Raw genomic sequence first — 21,466 nt, forward strand, 5'->3', positions numbered from 1 at the left:
TTTTTTATTTCTTCTTGTACCCAGTCGTGTTCAAGCAAGTTGTTCTTCAGCTTCCAAATGCGTGATCTTTTCTCGAGTGAAGATATTTTTATGCGCCTCATATACATGCTAAAACTGTGGAATGAATAAGGAAGGTAAACAGCTGATGCCCCTGAAATATGATGGTGATACTTAAGAAGAATATTACATATACCATGAACTTCTAAAAGAACAAACACAGCTGCTTTGGAAGTGCAGCGCAGTGTTTCTTGGAAGTGATGATGGTATGACTCCAACTCGTGCACTTTGGACATGTCATCAGAAGGGATGTGTCCTGGCAGACACTGTGCCTACCAGTGAGACAGTGAGAAAGAAGAAGGCACCCGGTGAGATGGATGGTGCAGAGGCTGCAGCCCTAGGCTCTGGCTGATGGTGGTTCTGTGTATGTGCAGGATCAGGTAGGCTTCGCTGGGGTGCCACCATGTGGTGTATATACCAACAGCACCATCTGGGGCCTGGCACTGCTGCTGTTCTGCTTCAGTCCTTGTGGGCATACATGGCTCACCATGCATCAGGATGGACTCAGCCAGTGAGTTCAGGTTTAGGTTTTAATTCCGATTGATTTCCTCTGAGTCATTGATCTTGGTCAGGAGTCAGGGAAAAGAAGCAACACAATTCTGTCCAGCTCTGGCCCAGGCAGCATACTTTATGTAGGGATGCTAAAAAATCTTTGATCAGGAACAATAGAATGTGATAAAATATGTTAAGTCAGTGAATTTAGGAGGACAAGTAAATGCTATTAAAACATTGGAAAAGCAGAGTGCTAAAAAGCAGTGACGTCAGCCTAGAGACTATGCCTGATTCAGTTATGGTTCTCATAACTGACCGCCATACACTTGAGAGCTGGGCCATGAACAAGAATGACAGAAGAACCAATGCCCCTGAACCACATTGATGGAGAAGAGCACTGAACATACCATGGACCACCAAGAGAACAAACAGGTCTGTCCTGGAGAGAGTAAAACCAATTTGCTCTCTAGAGGCAAGGATTGTGAAGCTCCATCTCACATGTAGTTTGTTGTTAGGTGCCGTTGAATCAAGCACAACTCACAGTGACCCCATGAACAAAGATCTATCCTGTGCCATCCTTATAACCCCCAACACACAAGAGCCCACTGTGGCAGTCACTGTGCCAATCCACCTGGTCAAAGGTCTTCCTTTCCCTTACCCGCCCTCCACCTTCCAAGCATCACGTCCCTCTCCAAGGAATAGCACGCTCCTAGCAACATTGCCAGAGTATGTGAAGGGAAGCTTCATCATCCCTGCCTCCAAAGAGCACTCCAGCTGCAACTCCTCCAAGACACATCTACTTGTTCCCTGGGCCATCCATGGGATGCTCAGCACTCCTCTCCAGCACCACAGCTCAAAAGCATAAATTCTTCCTCTGCCATCCTCAAGTCATCATCCAGCTCTCAGATGCACAGCAAGTTATGGGAAGGACTATGGCCTTTACCAGACGCACCCCAATCTTCAAACTGACACCATTACGCCTCAACAATCTGAGAGGTCCCTAACTTCAGAAACTCCCAGTGCAATGTGCCTCTCCATCTCCTGACTTCTGGCACCAAAGGTTTTAATTGTGGATCCAAGCAAGATGAAACTGCTGACACTTTCCGTCTCCTCTACATCCATCATGATTTTGTCTGTCAGTCCAGTAATAAGAATCTTTGTTTACTTGACATTGAGATGCAATCCGTACCGAAAGCTGGATCATTCCTTGATCTTCTGTAATAAGTGCTTCAAGTCCTCCTCACTTTCAGCAAGCAAGATTGTGTCATCTGATGAGCAAATTATCTAACAACCTTGACTTTGTGAAGAGGAGGGTGGCATCAGGATTGGAGGGAGAAACAAGGCAGTGTTAAGATGCCACTGAAAGATGTGAGTGTGAAGAATGAGGTCATTTTACCATGACACCAGGACCCCAGAGAAACTGCTGCTGTTTTTAATGTGAAACTTGTGCAGCGCTGATCCCTTGCAGTCCTGTTCACCGAGATGCCAAGCAGTGACAGTCTCTGCAGTTAGTTGGGCAGGACGCTAAGGTGACCTTCTCACAGTTTGGGGGTGCAAAGTTTAGTTTTGTTTGTTTTATCAAAGCCTTTTTTCATAATAATAAGAGTAATATATGTATGTTACAGCCAACTTGGAAATTCACAACATACAAGTATTCTAGTAACCGACTGGTATTTGGAAGCAGGAGTGTCACTCACTTTCTAAACAACATGCCTCTGGAAACTATGAACTTTGAGAAACAGCGATAGTTATAGAAAGGCTTCTTTTGTTCATGAGCTGTGCTCGACTCGATCGCAATCAACAACAACATTGTTGTTGTCATTGATATGTGTTATTGAGTTGAGTATGACTCATAGAAACCGACCATAGAAACCGATGAACAACAGGTCTGAACCCTGTCCCATCCTCATCGTCTCTGACACACTTGATCCCATTGCTGCAGTCACTGTATCAGCCCATCTTGTTGAGGGTCTTCCTCTCCTTTGCCAACCTTCTATCTTTTCCAGCATGATGTCCAAGGACTAGCACCTCTTGACAACATGCCCAAAGTGTGTGAGTCAAAGTTTCATCCTTCTTCCCTTCAGTGAGCACTCAGGTTGCACCTCCTCCAAGGCATATTTGTTCTTTTGGCAGTTCATGGTATATTTGGTACTGTTGGCCAACTCCACAATTCAGAGGCATTGATTCTTCTGTTATCCTTACTCATTGTCCAGCCTTCAGATGTTACTTAATTAGTTATCACTTATTCTGTCACTTCTTCATGCATTGTCATGTAAACCTCACATCTGACTCAGAAGCAAGTTCTGCAGGCTGTTCCATTTCACCAGTAATTCAACTGAAGTGGGGAGAAGTGAAGAAATTTGTCTAGAATTATACAGCTAAGGTAATTTAGGCATCAACAGTCTATCCCCAGAACCTCTAAAGGGGGGATTCAGGACTGGATGAGGGTCCGGCTATAGCCCAGAGGTCCCATTGTGCAGTTTTCATGCCACATGGTCTTTTTCTGCAGGTAAAGTTTGTTTTCTTGACTTTTGCTTTTCCTCACTGGACATTATTACATGAATAAATGGGTTTATGTAGTGTTACTATGTATAGTTCAGGAGTATATTTCAGAAACATGGTGCCCTAGGTAATACAAGAGGGAGTTCTGGTAAGACCTCCACTGTCAACCCTCAGGCATGCAGTTCAAATCCACAGCTGCTCTGCAGGGGAAAAATGAGGAGTCCCCTTCTGTGCAATTTACAGCCTCTGAAAACCTGTTGGAGAGTCAGCTGTGGTTGGTTCTGACTCGAAAGCACATGCCAACCATAACCAATTCAAGTGCTTGCTTGGGTACCCACCAAAAGGTGGGAGGAGGGTGTTCACCCAGCTCAGACATGCAGAGGTCAGCACCCTGGAACATCTTTCTGCCCAGACCTGCAGGGTTCAGAAAGAGTCACAGCTGGCCTGCTAGGACTTCTGGAGCACATTAGCAGGTCAGTACAGGATATCCACCTGAAGGACTGCTTTTATCAGTGGTCAGAGAGAGGACTGGATGTGACTGATCGTGCCCTTCTGTTCATCTTTCATGTCCTCTCATTTCCCCTAGGTCCCTGCAGCTTTCAGCGGCTCCTGAACTGGATGTTGGCCTTAGCTTGCCAGCACGGCCACCTGGCCATCGTCAAGCTCCTAGTCCTGACTCACGGAGCTGACCCTGAGAGCTATGCCACCAGGAAGAACGAGTTCCCTGTCATCTTGCGCCTGCCCCTCTATGCGGCCATCAAGTCAGGTGTGTCTTCCCAAGCCAGTGCTGTGCGCACAATCCACACGCACACTCATACACACGCACACACAAGCACTAGTGGTGGAACCCAATGGCTGGGTCATTACAGCTCCACAGCCCACACACATGCGTACACACACACACACACACACACACACACACACTCTCTCTCTCTCTCTCTCTCTCTCTCTCTCTCTCTCTGTCTCTCTCTCTGTCTCTCTCTCATACACATGCATACACATGCACTGATGGTGGAACCCAATGGCTGGATCCTCACAGACATCCTCTGCTCTCAGTAGGTCTCCATGTGGACACTTTTGCAGATTTACTATTTGTGCATTTTTCTAAATATTCTCACCCCCGGAGATGGATTCCAGTGAAAGAAAGAAACTGTGACAAATAAGACATTTTACTAGGCCACTATATAAGCCGTGCATTCTGGGTGGCACAGTCTCTTTGTGTTCTTCTGTTAACGTAAAGGTTGATGGTTCAAATCCAGAGAGCAGTACTATGAATAAAGAGCTGAAAAACTGCTTCTTCAAGAATTACAGGCATAAAGAATCCAGGCGCAGTTCTGCTCACATGGAGTCTACATCAGTCAGGATTGACTCAGCACCACTGGGTTTGGTTTAGGGCTCTTTGGTGGTGGTGGTGGTTTATTTTTAAAGTTTGTGTCAGCAAGGATTCTCCAGAAAAAAGAAAGAAATAGAAGAAACACATAAATGGGCTTTTTATATATTAGGAATATTTTTCTTTATCATAAATGCTACCAATATTTTTTCAGTCTGTATATTTCCTGATCTTTTATCATTTGTGATGACAAAGGTATGAAAGAATTTGTATGTGTGAGTGATAAAGTGTATATGAGAGAAAGTGTGTGTGTATGAAAGTGAGAGTATGACAATATGCATGAGTGTACATATGAGAGTGTGCATGAGTATGTGTCTGTGTGAGTGAATGGGTGTCAGTGTGTGTATGAATGAGTGCACGTGAGTGCATGTGTGAGAGTGTGAGTGAACATGTGTGAGAATGAGTGTAGACAAGAGTGTGTAAGTGTGTGAAAGAGTATGTATGCATGTACCTGAGTGTATGAGTTCATGTGTATGTGTATGAGAATGAGTGGTATATGATAGTATGTGTGTGCATGAGTGTATGTGAATGTATGAGTGTGTATGAGTTTATGAGTGTGTGTGTGTGAGAATATGAGCGAATGTGTGTGAGATTAAGTGTAGATGAGGGTGTGTGAATGCATGTGAGTGTGTGAATAAGTGTACATGGGTATATGAGTGTGTGTGTGAGAATGTCTGAGAATGAGTGTGCATGTGTGTGTGTGTGTGTGTGTGTGTGTAATGACTGTGCATGCATGTGAATGTGTGTGAGAGAGATTGTGTCAGTGGGAATGCGTGTGTGTGAGGGAGAGTGGCACCAGCAATCACTGTTCCCACATGCTGGACTGCTAACAGAAGTTTAGAGATTGAGTCTCCAGGGGAGATGATATTGTGTCTTGAGTCTTAACGTTGTCAAGCAGATGACAGACCAGAAACTTCAGAATTATTTCTGTAGAATGCCTTCTTCCAGAAACCTTAATATTGCTCCTAAGGCCTTCATCTGAGTCTATGCCCGCTTCATCAAGGATGTCTCCTGTACTTACAGTCACTGTTACAGAAACCTACACCGCCAGCATCAAGACTCCCATGACACTGAGTCACTTCTTTCCAGCTCACAGAACCCTTAGTACAGTTTCCACTGCTAAAAATCCTTACCCCTTACCTTTTGGTTAGCAGTGTGGTTATACACTGTGCTATTAGATCTCTGTAGCGTAGCCAAACTGACCCATGAAAATAAATCATCACTTCACAGAAAAAGGCAAACTTCCATGCAAAACCTGTACTTGAACCAGGAGGCATTCACCAGAACAGAGCCGATAAACACTGCATGGTTCAAAATTAGGAAAGGAATGTGTCAGGAATACATCCTGTCTCCATACCTTTTCAAACTATATGCAGAACAGATCATTCAGGAGGCTAGGCTTTATGAGGAGGAGTGTGGCATCAGAATTGGAGGAAGACTCGTCAACAACCTATGTTATGCAGATGACACAACCTTGCTTGCTAAAACTGAGGAGGACCTGAAACATTTGCTACAGAAAGTCAAGGCCTACAATTTTCAATATGGATTGAAGCGCAGCATCAAGAAAACAAACGTTCTCACCACTGGACCTCTTGGCGAGCACCATGATAGGTGGAGAAGAGATTGAGGCTGTTAACAATTACGGCTTGATTGGCACCACAGTCAACACTCCTGGCAGTCAAAAGACAAATGGCATTAGGAAAATCTGTCATCAGAGCCTTTCCAGAATACAGAAGAGCAATGATGTCAGTCTAGAGCCTAAGGCACACCTAATACAGGCCATGATCTTCACAATTAGTTTCTATGCATCAGAGAGTTGGACAATGACTAATGATGACAGAAGAAGAATGCCTTTGAGTTCTGGTGGTAGAGAGGAGTATTAAATAATACCATAGACTGCTAAGAGAACAAATAGGTCTTTCCTGGAGAGAGTGAAACCAAGTTGCTCCTTGGGAGCAAAGATTTTTGAAGCTTCATCTGGCATACTTTGGACTTGTTGCCAGGAGGGACCAGTCCTTGAAGAAGGACATCATGCTTGGAAGGGTGGAGGGACAGTACAGCACAGGAAAACCCAAAATTAGATGGGTTGACACAGTAAATAGGGCAATAGGTGTAGGTGTGTTAGAGACAGTGATATTGGCTCAGGTTAGGGCAGGGTTCAGAGCTCTTGTGCATAGGGTTGCTATGAGTTTCAGGCACATAACAACAACAGGAGCAAATATTTCAAGAATCTGGGCTATAATGAAGAATGTGTCATAAGGATTGGAGGAAGACTAATCAAAAACCTGTGTTAATGCAGATAAAACAACCTTGCTTGCAGAAAGTGAAAAAGACATGAAAGACATTGAAGACTGCAGCCTTCAATATGAGTTACATCTTAACATCAAGAAAACCAGAATCCTCACTTGTAGACCAGTAGGTAACATCATGATAGATAGCAAAAAGATTGAGGTTGTCAAAATTCTAGTTTCCTAAGATCCACAATCGACACCCAGGATAACAGACGTCAGAAGAGGTGTTGTATTGGAGAAATCAGCTTTTGAGTACTGATCTACAAAGTAATAAAGAGTAAGGATGTCCATTTAGAGACTAAGGTACACCTATTCCTAGCTTTGATGTTCAGTTGTTTCCTGTGCATCTAAAAATCGGACAATGAGTGAGATGACACATTAAAAGAATTGATGTCTTTAAATTGGGATGTTGAAGAAGAGTACCAAATATCCATGGACTGACTGCTGAAATAAGAAACAAGTTTTTCTTGGAGGAAGTGCTGCCAGGGTGCTTCTTAAAGACAAGAATAGAAAAACTTTATCTCACTTACTTTGGACATATTGTCAGCCAGTCTTTTGAAGAAAACATCATACTAGAAAAGATGGAAAGAGAGGAAGACTGTAACAATGGGGTCCAGCATTTTGGAGATGGTGAGGATGGTAGAGGACAGGGCAGGGGTCAGATCTGTTATTCACAGGGTCACTAGGAGTTGTAGATGACTCAGTGACACATAACAGGAACTTGACACCTCAAGGGAAGTGAACAGAGAAGTTTAGAAAATGTATTTTTATTTCAGTTTTGCATTTGAGAGTCAGCCATTTTGGACAATTCTTGTCCAGATTCTTGAAGAGCAGTGAAGTCAGTTTGAGGACTAAGGTGCACCTGATGCAGGCCATGGTCACTTGCTAGGCATCATAGTGCTGGACAATGAATAGGATGACAGAAAAATTGATGCCTTTGAACTGTGGTGTTGGAGAAGAGTGCTGAATATCCCATGGACTCCCAAAAGAAAAAAACACTTACGTCCTGGGGAAGGTTCAGACAGAGTGCTTCTGGGAAGCAAAGATGATAAAGCTTCATCTCACATACATAAAGTTGTTTGGCATGTTGCTACAAGAGGTTATTTCTTGGAGGACATCGTGTTTGGAAAGGTGGAGAGGACCATCCTCAGCCAGATGGATTGGCATAGTGACTGCAGCAATGAGTATGTCAGAGATGATGAGGATGGCACAGGCTAGGACAGAATTCAGATCTGTTGTCTGTAAGGTTGCTATAAGTCGTATTTGAGAGCATCTAGCAACAACAACAACTAACACCCTTATGTCAGCTTTCTATTTCTTGTTGCTTTAGGCAATGAGGACACAGCCATATTCTTGCTTCGTCATGGGGCTTTTTTCTGCTCTTACATCTTGTTGGACAGTCCTGACCCGAGTAAACATCTTCTCAGAAAGTATTTCATAGAAGCCAGCACCTTACCCAGTGGTTGTCCAGGAGAGGTAAGCAGGTACCACTTTGGGGTTGAAAAGCTGAAAACTGATTTTCATATGTTTTATTACAATTTATTGTAGTGTATCAAAGATTGTTCTTAAAATTGGGTAAATGTGTCATATTATTTAAGATGATAAATATTAAAATAAATATTAAATAATATTAAAATATTAAATATTAGGTTGTTAAACAACTTTTTTTATTTTTTAAACAACTTCTTTAAATTTTTTTACATTTTCCTTATTAGATTTTAAAGTTAAGTTTCTTTGAAAAAAATTTCAAAGAAAACTAACATTGCTATTGAATCAGTTTTGACTCGGAGCAATGCTCCTGGGCAGAGTAGAATTGCCCCATTTTGTCCCCAATACTGTCATCTTCACTGGGGAAGGAGCCACATCTTTCTCCCACGAATCAACTGGTAGGTCACAACATTGGCCTCTCTGTTACTACGTGAGTGTTCCACACTGCACCACCAGGGCTCCGTGCCTGTTATAGTAGCTCAAATGAGGATGAATGAAAAGCTTTCTGTCTTGCCACTTGAAGTGAGTCACCAACACCATCACACCATCATTACCCGTGCAAAGCTGTGAAAATATCTTAAGCATATTTTTAAGCAAAAACAGAACAAAAAAACCCACTGCTGCCAAGTGGAGTCCAGTCATAGCAACCCTCCACTGGGGGCCTGAGACTGCCCATCTTCTGCCTTGAAACAGTGGGTGGATTTAGATCTCTTACCCTTTGGTTAACTCTGCCACCAGGACTCCGAATGCTAGGTTTGTTGTTATTGTTTTTGTTGTTGTTGTGTACTGTTGAGCTGGAACCAACCCATAGCTGACCTTTCAAGGGGTTTTCAAGGTCAGTAAATCAATCACATGGAGTAGCTCATGGATTCAAACCGTGTACCTTTGGAATGGCAGCACAACTCCTTACCACTAATCCACCAGAATACCCTTAGATAGAGTTTAGTTTTCTTTTTTGACTATAATAAAAAAAAAGTTTGTTATAGTAGTGTATAACAACATAGTGGTATAAGTATGTATGGGTTACATAATAATGTAATTTCCACCACAAATTTTATTTACATATTATCAGAGTCTTTATAATGGTTTTATCTTCTTCCTTGAAGATTACTAAGAAAATAAATGTTTCTCTCATTTCTAAAATAATGTTGCTGTTGTGTATTGTTGAGTTTAAACTAACCCATAGCTGACCCTCTGGAGGCCTTGAATTGTGTGCCTTCAGGATTACAGTACAGCTATGTTCCTTGGATGGAAGGGGAAGGAGAAAAATGTGCAACAATGAATGAGTAAAAATCCAACTTCTCTGTAAACTTTGTTAAAATAATAATCAAATTTTTTTAAAAAAGCGACTTCGCTGCAATCCTGAAGGCACATGGTTTGAGGCCACACCATCTGCTCCTCGAGGGAAAATGAACAATCTCCTCCCATGAGATTTAATTGTCTCTGAAAACCCACTGGAGGGTCAGCTGTGGGTTGGTTCCAACTTGATGGTACACAACAACACAACAAGATAATGTTACAAAAAAACCCCAAAAAACTACAACACACACAAAAAACCCCAACCAATCCTAAATAAACCAATGAAAAACAGCCTCTAAGTGGTATATATTATTGGTGGTGGAAATTACCACCTTCCTGTCTTACCTCTGGGAGCTCGGTGGTGGAATCTGTGAGGAGCTGCAGCTCAGCCGATAGCAGTACCTCTCTAGTAGTTGGAAACCACCACCAGGTCCTCAGAGCAAAGACAAGCAGTCTTTCTGATTTACAGCCTCTGAGCCCCATTGGAGGGGCAGCTAGACTCCATTCTGTCATGGCAAAAAGAGAAGTGAATTTGAAGTTTTTTACATTTGTTTGTTTGTGGGTTTTTTTTTTAAATCTTGTTTCTTACATTTTGTGTTTCATTTTAAAGAATTCATCTTTGTATGTGGTATTCTAGTGGGGAGTCTGGCTTTCACCTCTTGTAGTTGAATGGCCAATTGTTCCATGCCACTTTTCCTTCTTTTTATAATTTCTATTTTATATTGTTTGCCTACAAAGTTTGTATACATTGTATTTCACACTAGTTGTCATTCACACTGTTTCATACAATCATTCCCATGCATTATGTTTTATAAAATCAATCACCATTGGACTATGCCCACTATTATCCTGACTTTTCAGGTCCCCACCAGATCTTTCCCATTTCCTTTATCCCATCCCTCCAACCACCAAATTGTGCAGCCTTGTAATTTTGCCCCTACCCGTCCTCACCTTTCTGTTCCCTCCCCTTCCCTTCTTGAGTCACCATTCATGTTTTACTTGTTATTCTTCTTTTTATTATAATGGCCTTGTTTGTCCTTATGAAACTGAGTTAATTCACTTGGCATACATTGATATGATGGAATACAACTGTGCAGCACTCAGGAGCAATGATTTTCACACCACTTTTAAAAACAAAACTTCCTTTTTCTCTAAATTGAAGTGCTATCATTGTCATTTTTCCTAGTGTATATCCACACATAATTTGAGGATTCTTTTTACCAAGTCAGAGACTTGTCTGATTCTGACCAAATTAAAATAGACTTTTTTGTTAATAGACATTTTATTCAAGTCTTGGGATCTGTTAACAAAAGTCTGTTCTTTATTGTCTTTTGCAAAGAACTCTTGCTTTTTATCAGATGTTTATTCTTGTGCTTTGCCCATTTCCCATTGTGTTCTATTTATGTAGCTTTTGCTTTGCTTATGTCAGTGAGATTTTTACTATTTTCTTCATAAATATCATGAGCCTGTTTTATTTATTGCTGCCTTATTTGATATTATTTCATTTTATAATACTTCTCCCCCCGCTTCATTTCCATTTCTAGCCTAATGGTATAGTTGTTGTTGTTATGTGCCTTCGAGTTGCTTGCAACTCATAGCGACCCTTTGTACAACAGCCCTAAACACTGTCTTGTCTCCCTGTCTCCGACACACCCACCCCCATTACCCCAGTCACTGAATCAATCCACCTCATAGAGGGTCTTCCCCTCCTGCGCTATCCCTTCACCCTCCCAAGCATGACAGCCCTCTCCAAGGACTGGTCCCTCCTTACAACATATCCAAAGTATGTTAGACAGAGCCTCAGAATCTTTGCCTCCAAGGAGCAGCCTTAATGGTTTGTATAGTTTTGTTTTATCCCGTCCCCTAATCAGGTCTTATTAATGTTAATCTTATTACTTTCCTTGCTGGAGACTTATGTTCAGGTCATAATAATCTTTCTTGTGTGGAGATAAATTTGGATATTCTTTTTCAATCTTTATTCAAATTCTTTCATTTCAAGTCTTATGGTATATTACTCAAAATCAAAACCAATATTATAATGGAAGTATCTCTTGTTCCAGATTTTAAAGGTCTTGATATCAGCAGTTTATGGACGTTTGCTATCAGGTTTTGGTAACTGTACTGTTTCATATTTAGGTAGTTGCCTTATATGCCGTTTTGCTTGGGAGTATAGGAATATTTGCAGAGTGTTGTTACTTGTCCTTTAGGCACCTATTAATAAAGTCATGTAGCTTTGCTACTGTACAGTGTTCATGTAGTGAATGGTAATGATAGATCTTGACCCAATTTAAAATTTTTAGAATAAACACTAGCTAACATTTTCACCGCTGCTCTTTATTAACGGAGTCTCCCTCCACTCTGGGAGCCAGCCGGCTAATTGGGTGGGATGGCTGGCGTCTCCATGGCGTCTCCTCTTGGTGGCAGGCAGTCAGGCAAGGGACATTTCTGGGGTCTTTTGCATTGTGTGTTACTGTCCTTTTGGCTTTCAAAGGTGGATGGGCAGCCCTGACCCCTAGATAAGGGTAATTAAGGGTGGAGTCGAGCCTGTGGAGCCTTCTCCAGGCCCTAGCTTCAAATCCTATAAGGCCCTCTGGCCACAGGCCCTCAGGCCTGCCTTTAATTGTTTTTGGTGAAACATTCTTCTAGGTCCTGTAACCCTGGTATGTCCATTTGCTGTACAGAGGTAACTCGTGGTTGCTGTGAAGCTGAATACTTTTACTTGTGGTGGACATTGTTTGGTGAAGCTCCCCAATTAAAACAAGCTTGGAAGCAGGAGTGGCATCCACTTCCACAATAGCTTGCCTCTGGAAACCCTATGAACCCGGAGAAAGGAAGAAAGTTATACAGGAGGTATCCAGGACTTTCATTCATAGGGTTGCTGTGAGTCACTTGTGATTCGATGACACTTAACAACACAACAGCAACAGCTCTTTATTAATAAGTTTTACATTTATATTTAGAAATAAATTTATTGTATAATCTTCTGTTTTTGTTGCTTTTATGGGCTTTAGGAGTAAGACTATACTAGCTCAGGTGGCCTACGCAGGAAGGAGTTATTCAATCCAAAAACAGTTGATTCCAATATACCAATTGCTCTTGATGCACAGTCTACTCCCACACAACTAATTTACAGCTTCTTAGAATGCACTGGGGGCCCAGTTATGAGTTAGTTCCAACTTGACAGCAGTGAGAGCCAGTGATCTTTACAAAATAGTTCAGGATACTTTCCATTTTATTATGAGAAGTCTAAAGAAATTTCTTAGTAATTGATAAGAAGCTGCTTACCTTTTGAATCCACCAACTGCTCCATAGGAGAAAGATAAACAGTCGCTTCCTGTGCAATTAACTGCCTCCGAAAACCCACTGAAGGGTCAGCTATGGGTTGGTTCCAACTCATTGACAAACAACAACAATGGTAAGGAGTTGTGCTGCCAACCCAGAGGCATGTGGTCCGAATCCAGCACTTGCTCTGTGGGAGGAAGATGAGCATTCTCCTTCTGTGCAATTTACTGAATCTAAAAACCCACTGGAGGGTCAGCTGTGATTTCAAGGGCGCATAACAACAAAGATTAGTTAGATAGAGCTGTCTTAGATAAAGTAGTACTGTGTGTTTTTTTTCAAACGATAACGATTTTTATTGATCTATGCACCAGGAGTATTGAGGAGTATTGATGTCTGTTTGAGGCTAAAGTGCATTGATTTCAGGCTGTGGTCTTTCCAATCACTTGCTATGCATCTGAGAGCTGGACAATGAATAGGAATGACAGAAGAATTATTGATGCCTTTGATCTGTTGGTGTTGGACAAGAGCACTGAACATGGACAGCCAAAAGAACAAACAAATATGTCTTGGAGAGGATGCAGCAAGAGTGCTCTTTGGAGGCAAGGAGGATGAGGTGTCACCTCACATATTTCAGGCATATTGTTGACAGTGTGGGTTAAAGGGCACAGGCTGTGTGCCCTAGCTTAATGAGGTGGGAAAAGCCCTGCAGTGCAAGAACATGCCAAAGGGTGAATTTTGCAGCCTTTTGGAAGGGCACCCCCACCGCAACCCCCTTAAACGTTGATGTGGAAGGCATCCTGCAGCCACTGGTCACGGGCATTGTATGTATGGGCGACAGTGGAGGAGTGGCGAGGCCCAAGGCAGGCTGGCATCAGGAGGTTCTTCATCCTCCAAGAGGCCACCTTTGGGTGGGTGGGTAGGAGCTGTCCGAGTGCAGAGAGGATGACAGGGCCTGGCACAGGTATTTGTAGTCCTGGATCGACTCAAAGCTGGCATAACAGAGACATGTCCAGCAACCGCAGCTCCACCATCTCCTTTTGCAGCGTGGCTAACGTGGAGTCAAGGTCGACCCAATAGCATGGGTCGAGGAACCAGGGGTGTCCGCGTCCAGAGTGCAGAGCTCAGCTCATCATGGGTGCAGCTGTGCTGGCTGCAGACGCGCTCCAGCTTCCGCCACAAGCCTCCGCCCACACTGACAAGGCCGCTGAGGCCCCGTGGGAGTTAGGCCAAAGAGCAGCCTGCACCGCCTGTTGCGCCGCGGCTGCGGGCACCCTGTTCATGGCCTGGCTGACGTGGGCAGCGACGCCTCTCCTTCCCTCCAACGATCTGTCCTGACCAACCCAAACAAAGGCACACTGTTCAAATCCACCAGCTGCTCTGTGGAAAAAAAGATGAGCAATCTCCTCTTACGCGATTAAGCTGCCTCTGAGAACCCACTGGACAGTTAGCTGTGGGTCGGTTCTGATGAAATGGTACACAACAACAACAATCATGGAGGGCAATTGTGGACTTAGCCAGGGGCCTGACACAGTATGTTCTCAGGAAATAGTAACTAATGTTAGCATCTCCAACAGGTTTTTAGAGGCTATTATTTGCACAGGAATAGATTGCACATCTTTTTCCCACTAGTGTATTCAAGCCACCTGCCTTTGGGTGGCAACACAACTCCCTGCCCACTAGGCCACCAGAACTGTGTAACATTTATTTATGTAGTACTTGACACTTTACTCAGCATTCTATCATGTTTAATCATGGTAAGAACCACAAGGGTTATAATCTGTTTTAATGATTGAAATATTTCAACTAATGAGACTTTCTGTGGACTATCCAAGAATGGCAAATACCAAGCAGTGGTCAGAACTTGAACCTGAGCCCATGCGTGTCCTGCTGACCATGTCCATGGGCTGCCCTTGTGCCTTGAAATAGGAACACAGTAATTCTCAGCTTTGTCTGCACATTAGAATTCTCTGGGAGCTTTCTACTGTCCCATGCCAAAGCTATTCCCTCTACCAGTTAAAGTATCTTGGGTGATTCCAGTGTGCACCCAATGCTAAGATCCGCTTGTGTGGAATTCCCAGCCTTTTGTGAATGCAAAGCCACAAAGGGTTGAGCCTGATGCCTGTTGTCTGTTGAGGTGGACAATGAGCAAGCATGGACGTGCCATTGCATTTTCAGGTAAGAAGCCAAAAGACAGACAATACTCTGTCCTTCTTCATGTCTCTCCACTGTAGAATCAGAAGAGAAAATGAAATCACAATGCAGCCTGAGTCATATAGGCCCCTGGGCTTCCCTAGAGAACCTGTGTTTCAAGTATTCAAAGGAATTTCAAAGGCAGGCATGTAGGTGAGGGAGTGCCAGCCATCTGTGACCTACAGCGTGTGACCACAGTAGGGGTTCCCTCTGTGCTGTGTGTTGGTGAGACAGGTACAGCCCTGGGAGGGCGTCTGCCTCAGAGAATGGCTCAGGGACAAGAGATGAGTGATGCCCTTGTGGGTGTCCAATGAGATTGCCCTGACTTGCTGCCTCTTTACTATTTAGACATCGGTAGGAATTGAAGGGATCTTGGTGACATAGGTTTACCTGATGATATCCTGGGCTTTGAATCTTGGGAGTGACTTTGCTGGACTTATCATCCCATGCCAGCACTTGGGGGATGACAGCAGCCTCTCCCACTCACTCTGCCTGCAACAGCCATACTAGAGCTGTCACACTGATAGTCTGCTGGGGCCCCCTGGTTTTACCCTGTGTTTGTGCCCTCTTCCCCACTTGGGCCACTCCTTGTTAGGAGCCTCTGGGTAAGCTGGAGGCTTGCTTTGCATTTTTGAAATGTCATTGTTGCCATTCTAGGAGTCACAGCTGATTCAAATGCAGCTGTCCTCCTGCCCGCCTGCCCATCTGAGGATGCACCTTGTTCCTCCAGCTATGGACCATTACTATGCTGGCAAAGGGGTACTGCCAAGGAGCCTGGAGGTCTTCGTCATTGGCTAGCTCTGTGGGTCTTGGAGCGAGGATAATGGAAGTTTAAGAGGCCGCACCACATGGTCCAGACCTCTCAGATATACTTTTTAAACAACAAAAGTAAAACAATAAGAACTGGCTAGAGGACCTTTTGAACAGCTTTGTAGCCACCAACCCTGCTCTTAAGCTTGGGGAGGTGGATTGAGTTCATTGTGAGCATCCTGCCCATTTGACTCTGGCCAAGTGAAATGGCTCTTTGATGCTGTCACACCAGGAAGGAGTGGAAGGATTTAACATGACAGGAAAGGAATGCTGAATTGGCTCCTAAGAACTCCTTGAGCGGGTATCACTCAGCAGTTGTGTTAGGCCCAGGGAGAGAGTTGAAAGTAGATCATAGCTTAGATAACTCTTGCAGTGATCCAATGGTAGAGGAGTAATTTCCTATTGAGGCATCCTAATGGTTCCCATCTGGAAGTTACCTTTTTTAGGCAAATACTACTTTTTTAATTACCTCCACTTTTGTGACTTAAGAGTTGATGATGATTTGCCATATTCCTGTCTGTGTCTTAGTCTCCCGGTGTCAGTATAACAGAAATACTATGAGTGAGAACCTTTGAAGGACAGAAGTCTGTTTTCTTGCCAAATGGGAGACTGGAAGTCTAAATGCAGGACATAGACTCTAGAGAAGGCTCTGTGTGGCCTGATGCAAGGAAACATCCATGCCTCTTCCAGCATGTCCCAACCCCTTGGCGATCTTCAGGTGGTGCAGCATCTGTCCACCTGTTTGTGTTTGCTTGCCTCTGCACCTACTATGCTCTTTTTCTATCTCAGAAGCAGTTTGGTCTAGGACATGCCCTACACTGGTATAGCCTTATTGTCTTCCTCACAGAATTGTACCCAAGGATATGTCTCACTCATGAATCAGAACTCAAAGCTGACCCATCACTGGGTTCCAAATCAGTGATTGAGCATCTTTCTCCCATGGAGTCAGTGGTGGATTTGAACCATGGAGATGCTCCACCTTTGTGCTAGCAACACAGCTTCCTATAGACTAGGCCACTAGAGCTCCCTGTCCACAGGTGTAATGATAGAGTTCAAGCTTGCACCCTGGGGAACACAGTTAAGTTCAACAGTGGCCAACCACAGGCATTCTGCCTGCACTGCCTCAGATATGAGGCAGCTCTAGAGAACATTTGTGGGATGCTGAGAAAAGTACAGATGTGACATTGTGCACACTTGGCTTTCCTGGGTCCCTGAGCAGCTGGGGTTTGCCTGCAGGAGGGCCTGTGCCCTGCAGGCCAGAAGCATTTCCTGGGGTAGCACTGAAGTCCTTTAGGGAACACAATTTTCCTATGTAAGCCCTAATATTTGTTTCACAGGATTTGGTCCACAAATTTTGTGCTTTCAGAATATGTCTACTTATGGGCCATCTACTTGGTTCCTCACAGCCGCTTATATCTCTGTATCCTGGCTAGTTTTCTCAGCTAGGAACCAGTGAACTCTGTCCAGTTACAGTTCTGAGAGTCTAAGCTCTTGTCCAGCAGGCAGTGGACCCAGATTCCTCAGAGCTGATAAACCTCAGAGTTCCCCAGGCCCTCTGAACTTCAACCTTAGCACTGTCTTCAGCACATTCCCATCCAGCCCACTGTCCCCAGTGACTGATAAGCACTCATTCCGGCTCTTCTATCCATGTGCCACCTTTGCTCTCTCCATATCAGGATCTTCCCTGCCCTACAGTCCCTTCAGAATAGGACCACAGCTGTGATGCCACTCCAGCATGATTAGCACTTCATATCACATGAAAAATATTAGTGAAAGTTCAAAAGAGTAAAAGTCAAGTACAGCATACAACATCTCAAGTAAGTGTTCATTTCCCTTGCTAGATGTTAAAATATAATACAGAGAAAACATTGTAGAAGCCATTTGTATTTCATTAAAATGGGATGGATGTACAATTAAAACAGACATTCAAGGGGGAGGGAAAAAAGAAGAACGAACTGGGGAGGAGGATAGAGAAAACAGTACAACAATGAATGAATGAAAACCCAAAATCTCTGTAAATGTTCATTAAAACTAATAAAATTTAAAAAATACATTCACACAATGAAATAAAACAAACAAACAAAACCATTACACAAAAAGGGTAAGCCATTATGGAGTACATTATGCTGAGCGAAATATCTCCATCACAAAAAGACAAATATTGTATAACACCACTGTTATAAAATAGGGCTGACATGGAGGGTTGGGGAGAGATGAGGATAAGAATGGATAGATAATAAACATGGCATTAGAAGAGATAAGGAGAAGAACGGCTGAAAATAATATATTATTACATATATGACAACAACCTGGAACAAGAAGTGCATTACATTGCAAACTGGATTGGAAGAGGGAGTAGGAAGAGTGGAGAAAATATAATAATTTTAAAAAAGAATAGTAAAGCTAATTAAATTCTGAGTATCAAATTTTACTTTTTGCATTGACTCATACTATCTTTTCCAAATTTACTTTTATTTAAATTTTGAGACTGTAAAAGGGTGAAAGAGGAGGAAGATTCAGATTGCTTCATTAGATCCTAAACATGAAATAATTTTTTTTCATTGCAAAAAAAAAATAGGATGGATGTGTGGGTGGGTGGGTGGATAGATGGATGGATGAGTGAGTGGGTGAGTGGGTGAGTGGGTGGATGGATATATGGATGGATGGATGGATGGATGGATGGATGGATGGATGGATGGATGGATGGACGGATGGATGAATTGATGTTATTAAAGGAAAATTAGTTATACCAGTTATAGAAGGAAAATTGCTCTATTTCAAGTTGTTAAATACAAGTGTCATCCACTTCCTACACAACATGCCTCCAGAAACTGATAAATGTTGATAGTTACAGAAAGGCTTCAGGCCTTTTGTTCATAGGGTCTCTATGAGTTATGCTTGACTTGAAGACAATCAACAACAGCAACAACATATGTAGTAAAATATAAATGTGAAGAAAAATTCAAAAGCAAATTTTCATAAGTGTAAAATGCTTGTAAGAAAGGAACTGATATAAACTTAGTCCAAAGTATATGACTGATGCAATTCTATGTCAATCTGTAATTGAATGTAGTTAGTGTTACAGAGAATCTGTTAGACTTCAGGCACTGGGCAATGACCAACAGGCCCAGGGCCCTACTGTCAGGCTGCTCACAGATTCCACTGAGTAAGACACTAAGAGAAATAAACAGTTTGTTTATATGTATAGAAATACCATGGCACAGAAACATACACAATTTTATTAGCAATTCAAATTCAAGCAATTCTAAAGCACATCCACATACCTGTAAAACCAGCACAGTAATAGGGCCCACAGCTGCACCGTTCACAGACGGCCTTGCACTGCTTTGCTGCTGGCACAGGGAACAGGTTCCACATATGTGGAAAGGAACTGGCGCCATGTGGAAAAACAATCCAAGTGTTTTCTCCTGGTGAACTGTTGTGAATTTAGCATTTCTTTTCTTTCTTTCTTTTTTCTTTTTTTTCTGTTGTTGTTTTAGGCATTTCCTTTTTGAAAGATGTCTCTAAGACATAATTCAAAGAGAGGGGAGAGTAACTGTCACAAAAGTATCCAGAGCACACTATTTATAAGAAAATTTATAAGGGAAAGAAGCCCAAATGTTCCAGCCACAGGGAAGTTAAACCAGCCGTACTGAACTAGCAGGCAGATCCCACAGCCAAGGGAAGTGGTTCACCATCCAGGCAGGACTCCACACACCACTTCCCCTCCACTCTAGGACTGACTTCCACCTCACCGAGTTCTCGGGAGAGACTTCCTTAAGTCACAGGTCATATCAAGCCATTGTTTTGTCTCTGAATTTCCATCTATTTTAACCATAGCACTTAACACAGTTTGGGGCTATCTGTGTAGGTGATGTTTTGTTTGATGTGCGGAGGTTTTGGCTGCTTTTGCTTGCCCTGTGTTTGGGCTTCAGTATAGGAGATAGATGATAGATAGATAGATAGATAGATAGATAGATAGATAGATAGATAGATAGATAGATAGATAGATAAGATGGATGGATGAATGCATGATGGGTGGATAAATGGATGGACAGATAGAGAGTAAATGGATGGGTGAGTGGATGGATGAGTACATGGATGGATGGATGATGGATTGTTAGTGGGTGGGTAAGTAGATGAATGGATGCAAAGGTGGGTGAGCGGGTGAATGGGTGAATAGGTGGGTGGATGGGTGAGTGGGTGGATGGATGAGTGGATAAATTCTAGATGATTGAAGGAAAGAAAGAGAAGTTAGATAGTTTAAATGTTATCTTGTAATTATATTTCCATTTGCATAGTACTTCACAGTTTAACTGTCGTTGCAGTAGTTATGTGCCATCGAGTTGTCTGACTGAGAGTGACACCATGCACAGCACCCTTAAACTCTATCCCATGCCAGTCTTATTTTTCTGTGACACTCCTATCCTCACTCATTACCCCAGTCACTGAATCAATCCATCTCATTGAGGGTCTTCTCTCCTGAGCTGTCTCTCCAACCTCCCAAGCATGACATCCGTCTCCAAGGACTAGTCCCTCCTTGCAACATGTCCAAAGTATGTCAGATAAAGCTTCAGAATCCTTGCCTCCAAAGAGCAGCCTGGCTTCACCCTCTCCAGGACGAAATTGTTGGTTCTCCTAGCAGTCCATTCAATACTCTTCAACACCAAAGCTCAAAGGCATCAACTCTCCTTCTGTCCTCCCTAGTCATTGTCCAGCTCTCTAATGCTTATCAAGTAATTGCAAAGACCATGGCCTGTATCAGGCGCATCTTAGTCTCTATATTGACATCATTGTTCTTCAGTACTTTGGAAAGGTTTCTGACAGCAGACTTTCCCAATGCAATTAGTCTTTTAATTTCGTGGTTGCTGGTCCCAAGAGTGGTGATTGGAAAGCCAAGCAAACTGAAGCTATCAACAATCTCAATGTCTTCACCATCTATCATGATGCTGCGATTGGCCCAGTGGTGAAAATCTTTTTTTTCTTGATGTTGAACTTCAATCCATATTGAAAGCTGCAGTCCTTGACCTTCCACAGCAAATGCTTCGTTCAGGTCCTCCTCACTTTCAGCAAGCAGAGTTGTGTCATCTGCATAACGCAGAATGTTGATCGAATCTTCCTCCAATCCTGATACCATAGAGCCCAGCCTCCTGGATAATCTGTTCTGCATATAGATTGAAAATATATGGAGATATAAGACATCGTTGACGCACGGTTCTCCCAATTTTGAGCCATGCAGTGTTTCCTTGCTCTGTTCTGATGGTTGTCTCCTGGTCCAAGTATAGGTTTCACATAAGCACAATCAAGTGTTCTTGGATTCCTTTCTCAGAGTCAGCCAGTTTGTTGTGATGACATCATACTTCAACAAATATCTTACACATACCTGTGAGGTAGAAACTTTTTTCTTTATTTAAAAGTTAATCGAGTCAAGATTTCTCTCAGTGTTGCATAGATTAGTTAACTGCAGATATCGTTTTCTCCCTGAACAGAAAGGGCAACCTAGGTAGAACTATCAAGTATGGAAATACAAAGGAGGAGGAACAGTTGTAAGCAGACCCTAGTGATTGGAACATGGAATGTGAGAGCCATGAATGTAGGAAAATTAGAAATTGTTAAGAAAGAAATGAAACGCATAAATATTGACATATTAGGCATTGGAGAGATG

At 42.8% G+C, this 21,466-nt stretch overlaps 1 protein-coding gene across 1 annotated transcript in view; it reads left to right on the plus strand.

Annotated features, from left to right (window-relative positions):
* Positions 1-21,466, plus strand: part of LRRK1 (leucine-rich repeat kinase 1) — a 194,752-nt gene that overhangs the window by 69,717 nt on the left and 103,569 nt on the right. The window contains exons 4-6 of the mRNA XM_006900059.1: positions 3,638-3,817; positions 8,063-8,208; positions 18,289-18,291. Coding sequence (XP_006900121.1) covers positions 3,638-3,817; positions 8,063-8,208; positions 18,289-18,291 — 329 coding nt within the window. The remainder of the gene's footprint in view (positions 1-3,637; positions 3,818-8,062; positions 8,209-18,288; positions 18,292-21,466) is intronic.

Source organism: Elephantulus edwardii, unplaced genomic scaffold (assembly GCF_000299155.1).
Source record: "Elephantulus edwardii isolate Elephantulus edwardi_28Jun2011 unplaced genomic scaffold, EleEdw1.0 scaffold00272, whole genome shotgun sequence".
Classification (NCBI taxonomy): Eukaryota; Metazoa; Chordata; class Mammalia; order Macroscelidea; family Macroscelididae; genus Elephantulus; species Elephantulus edwardii.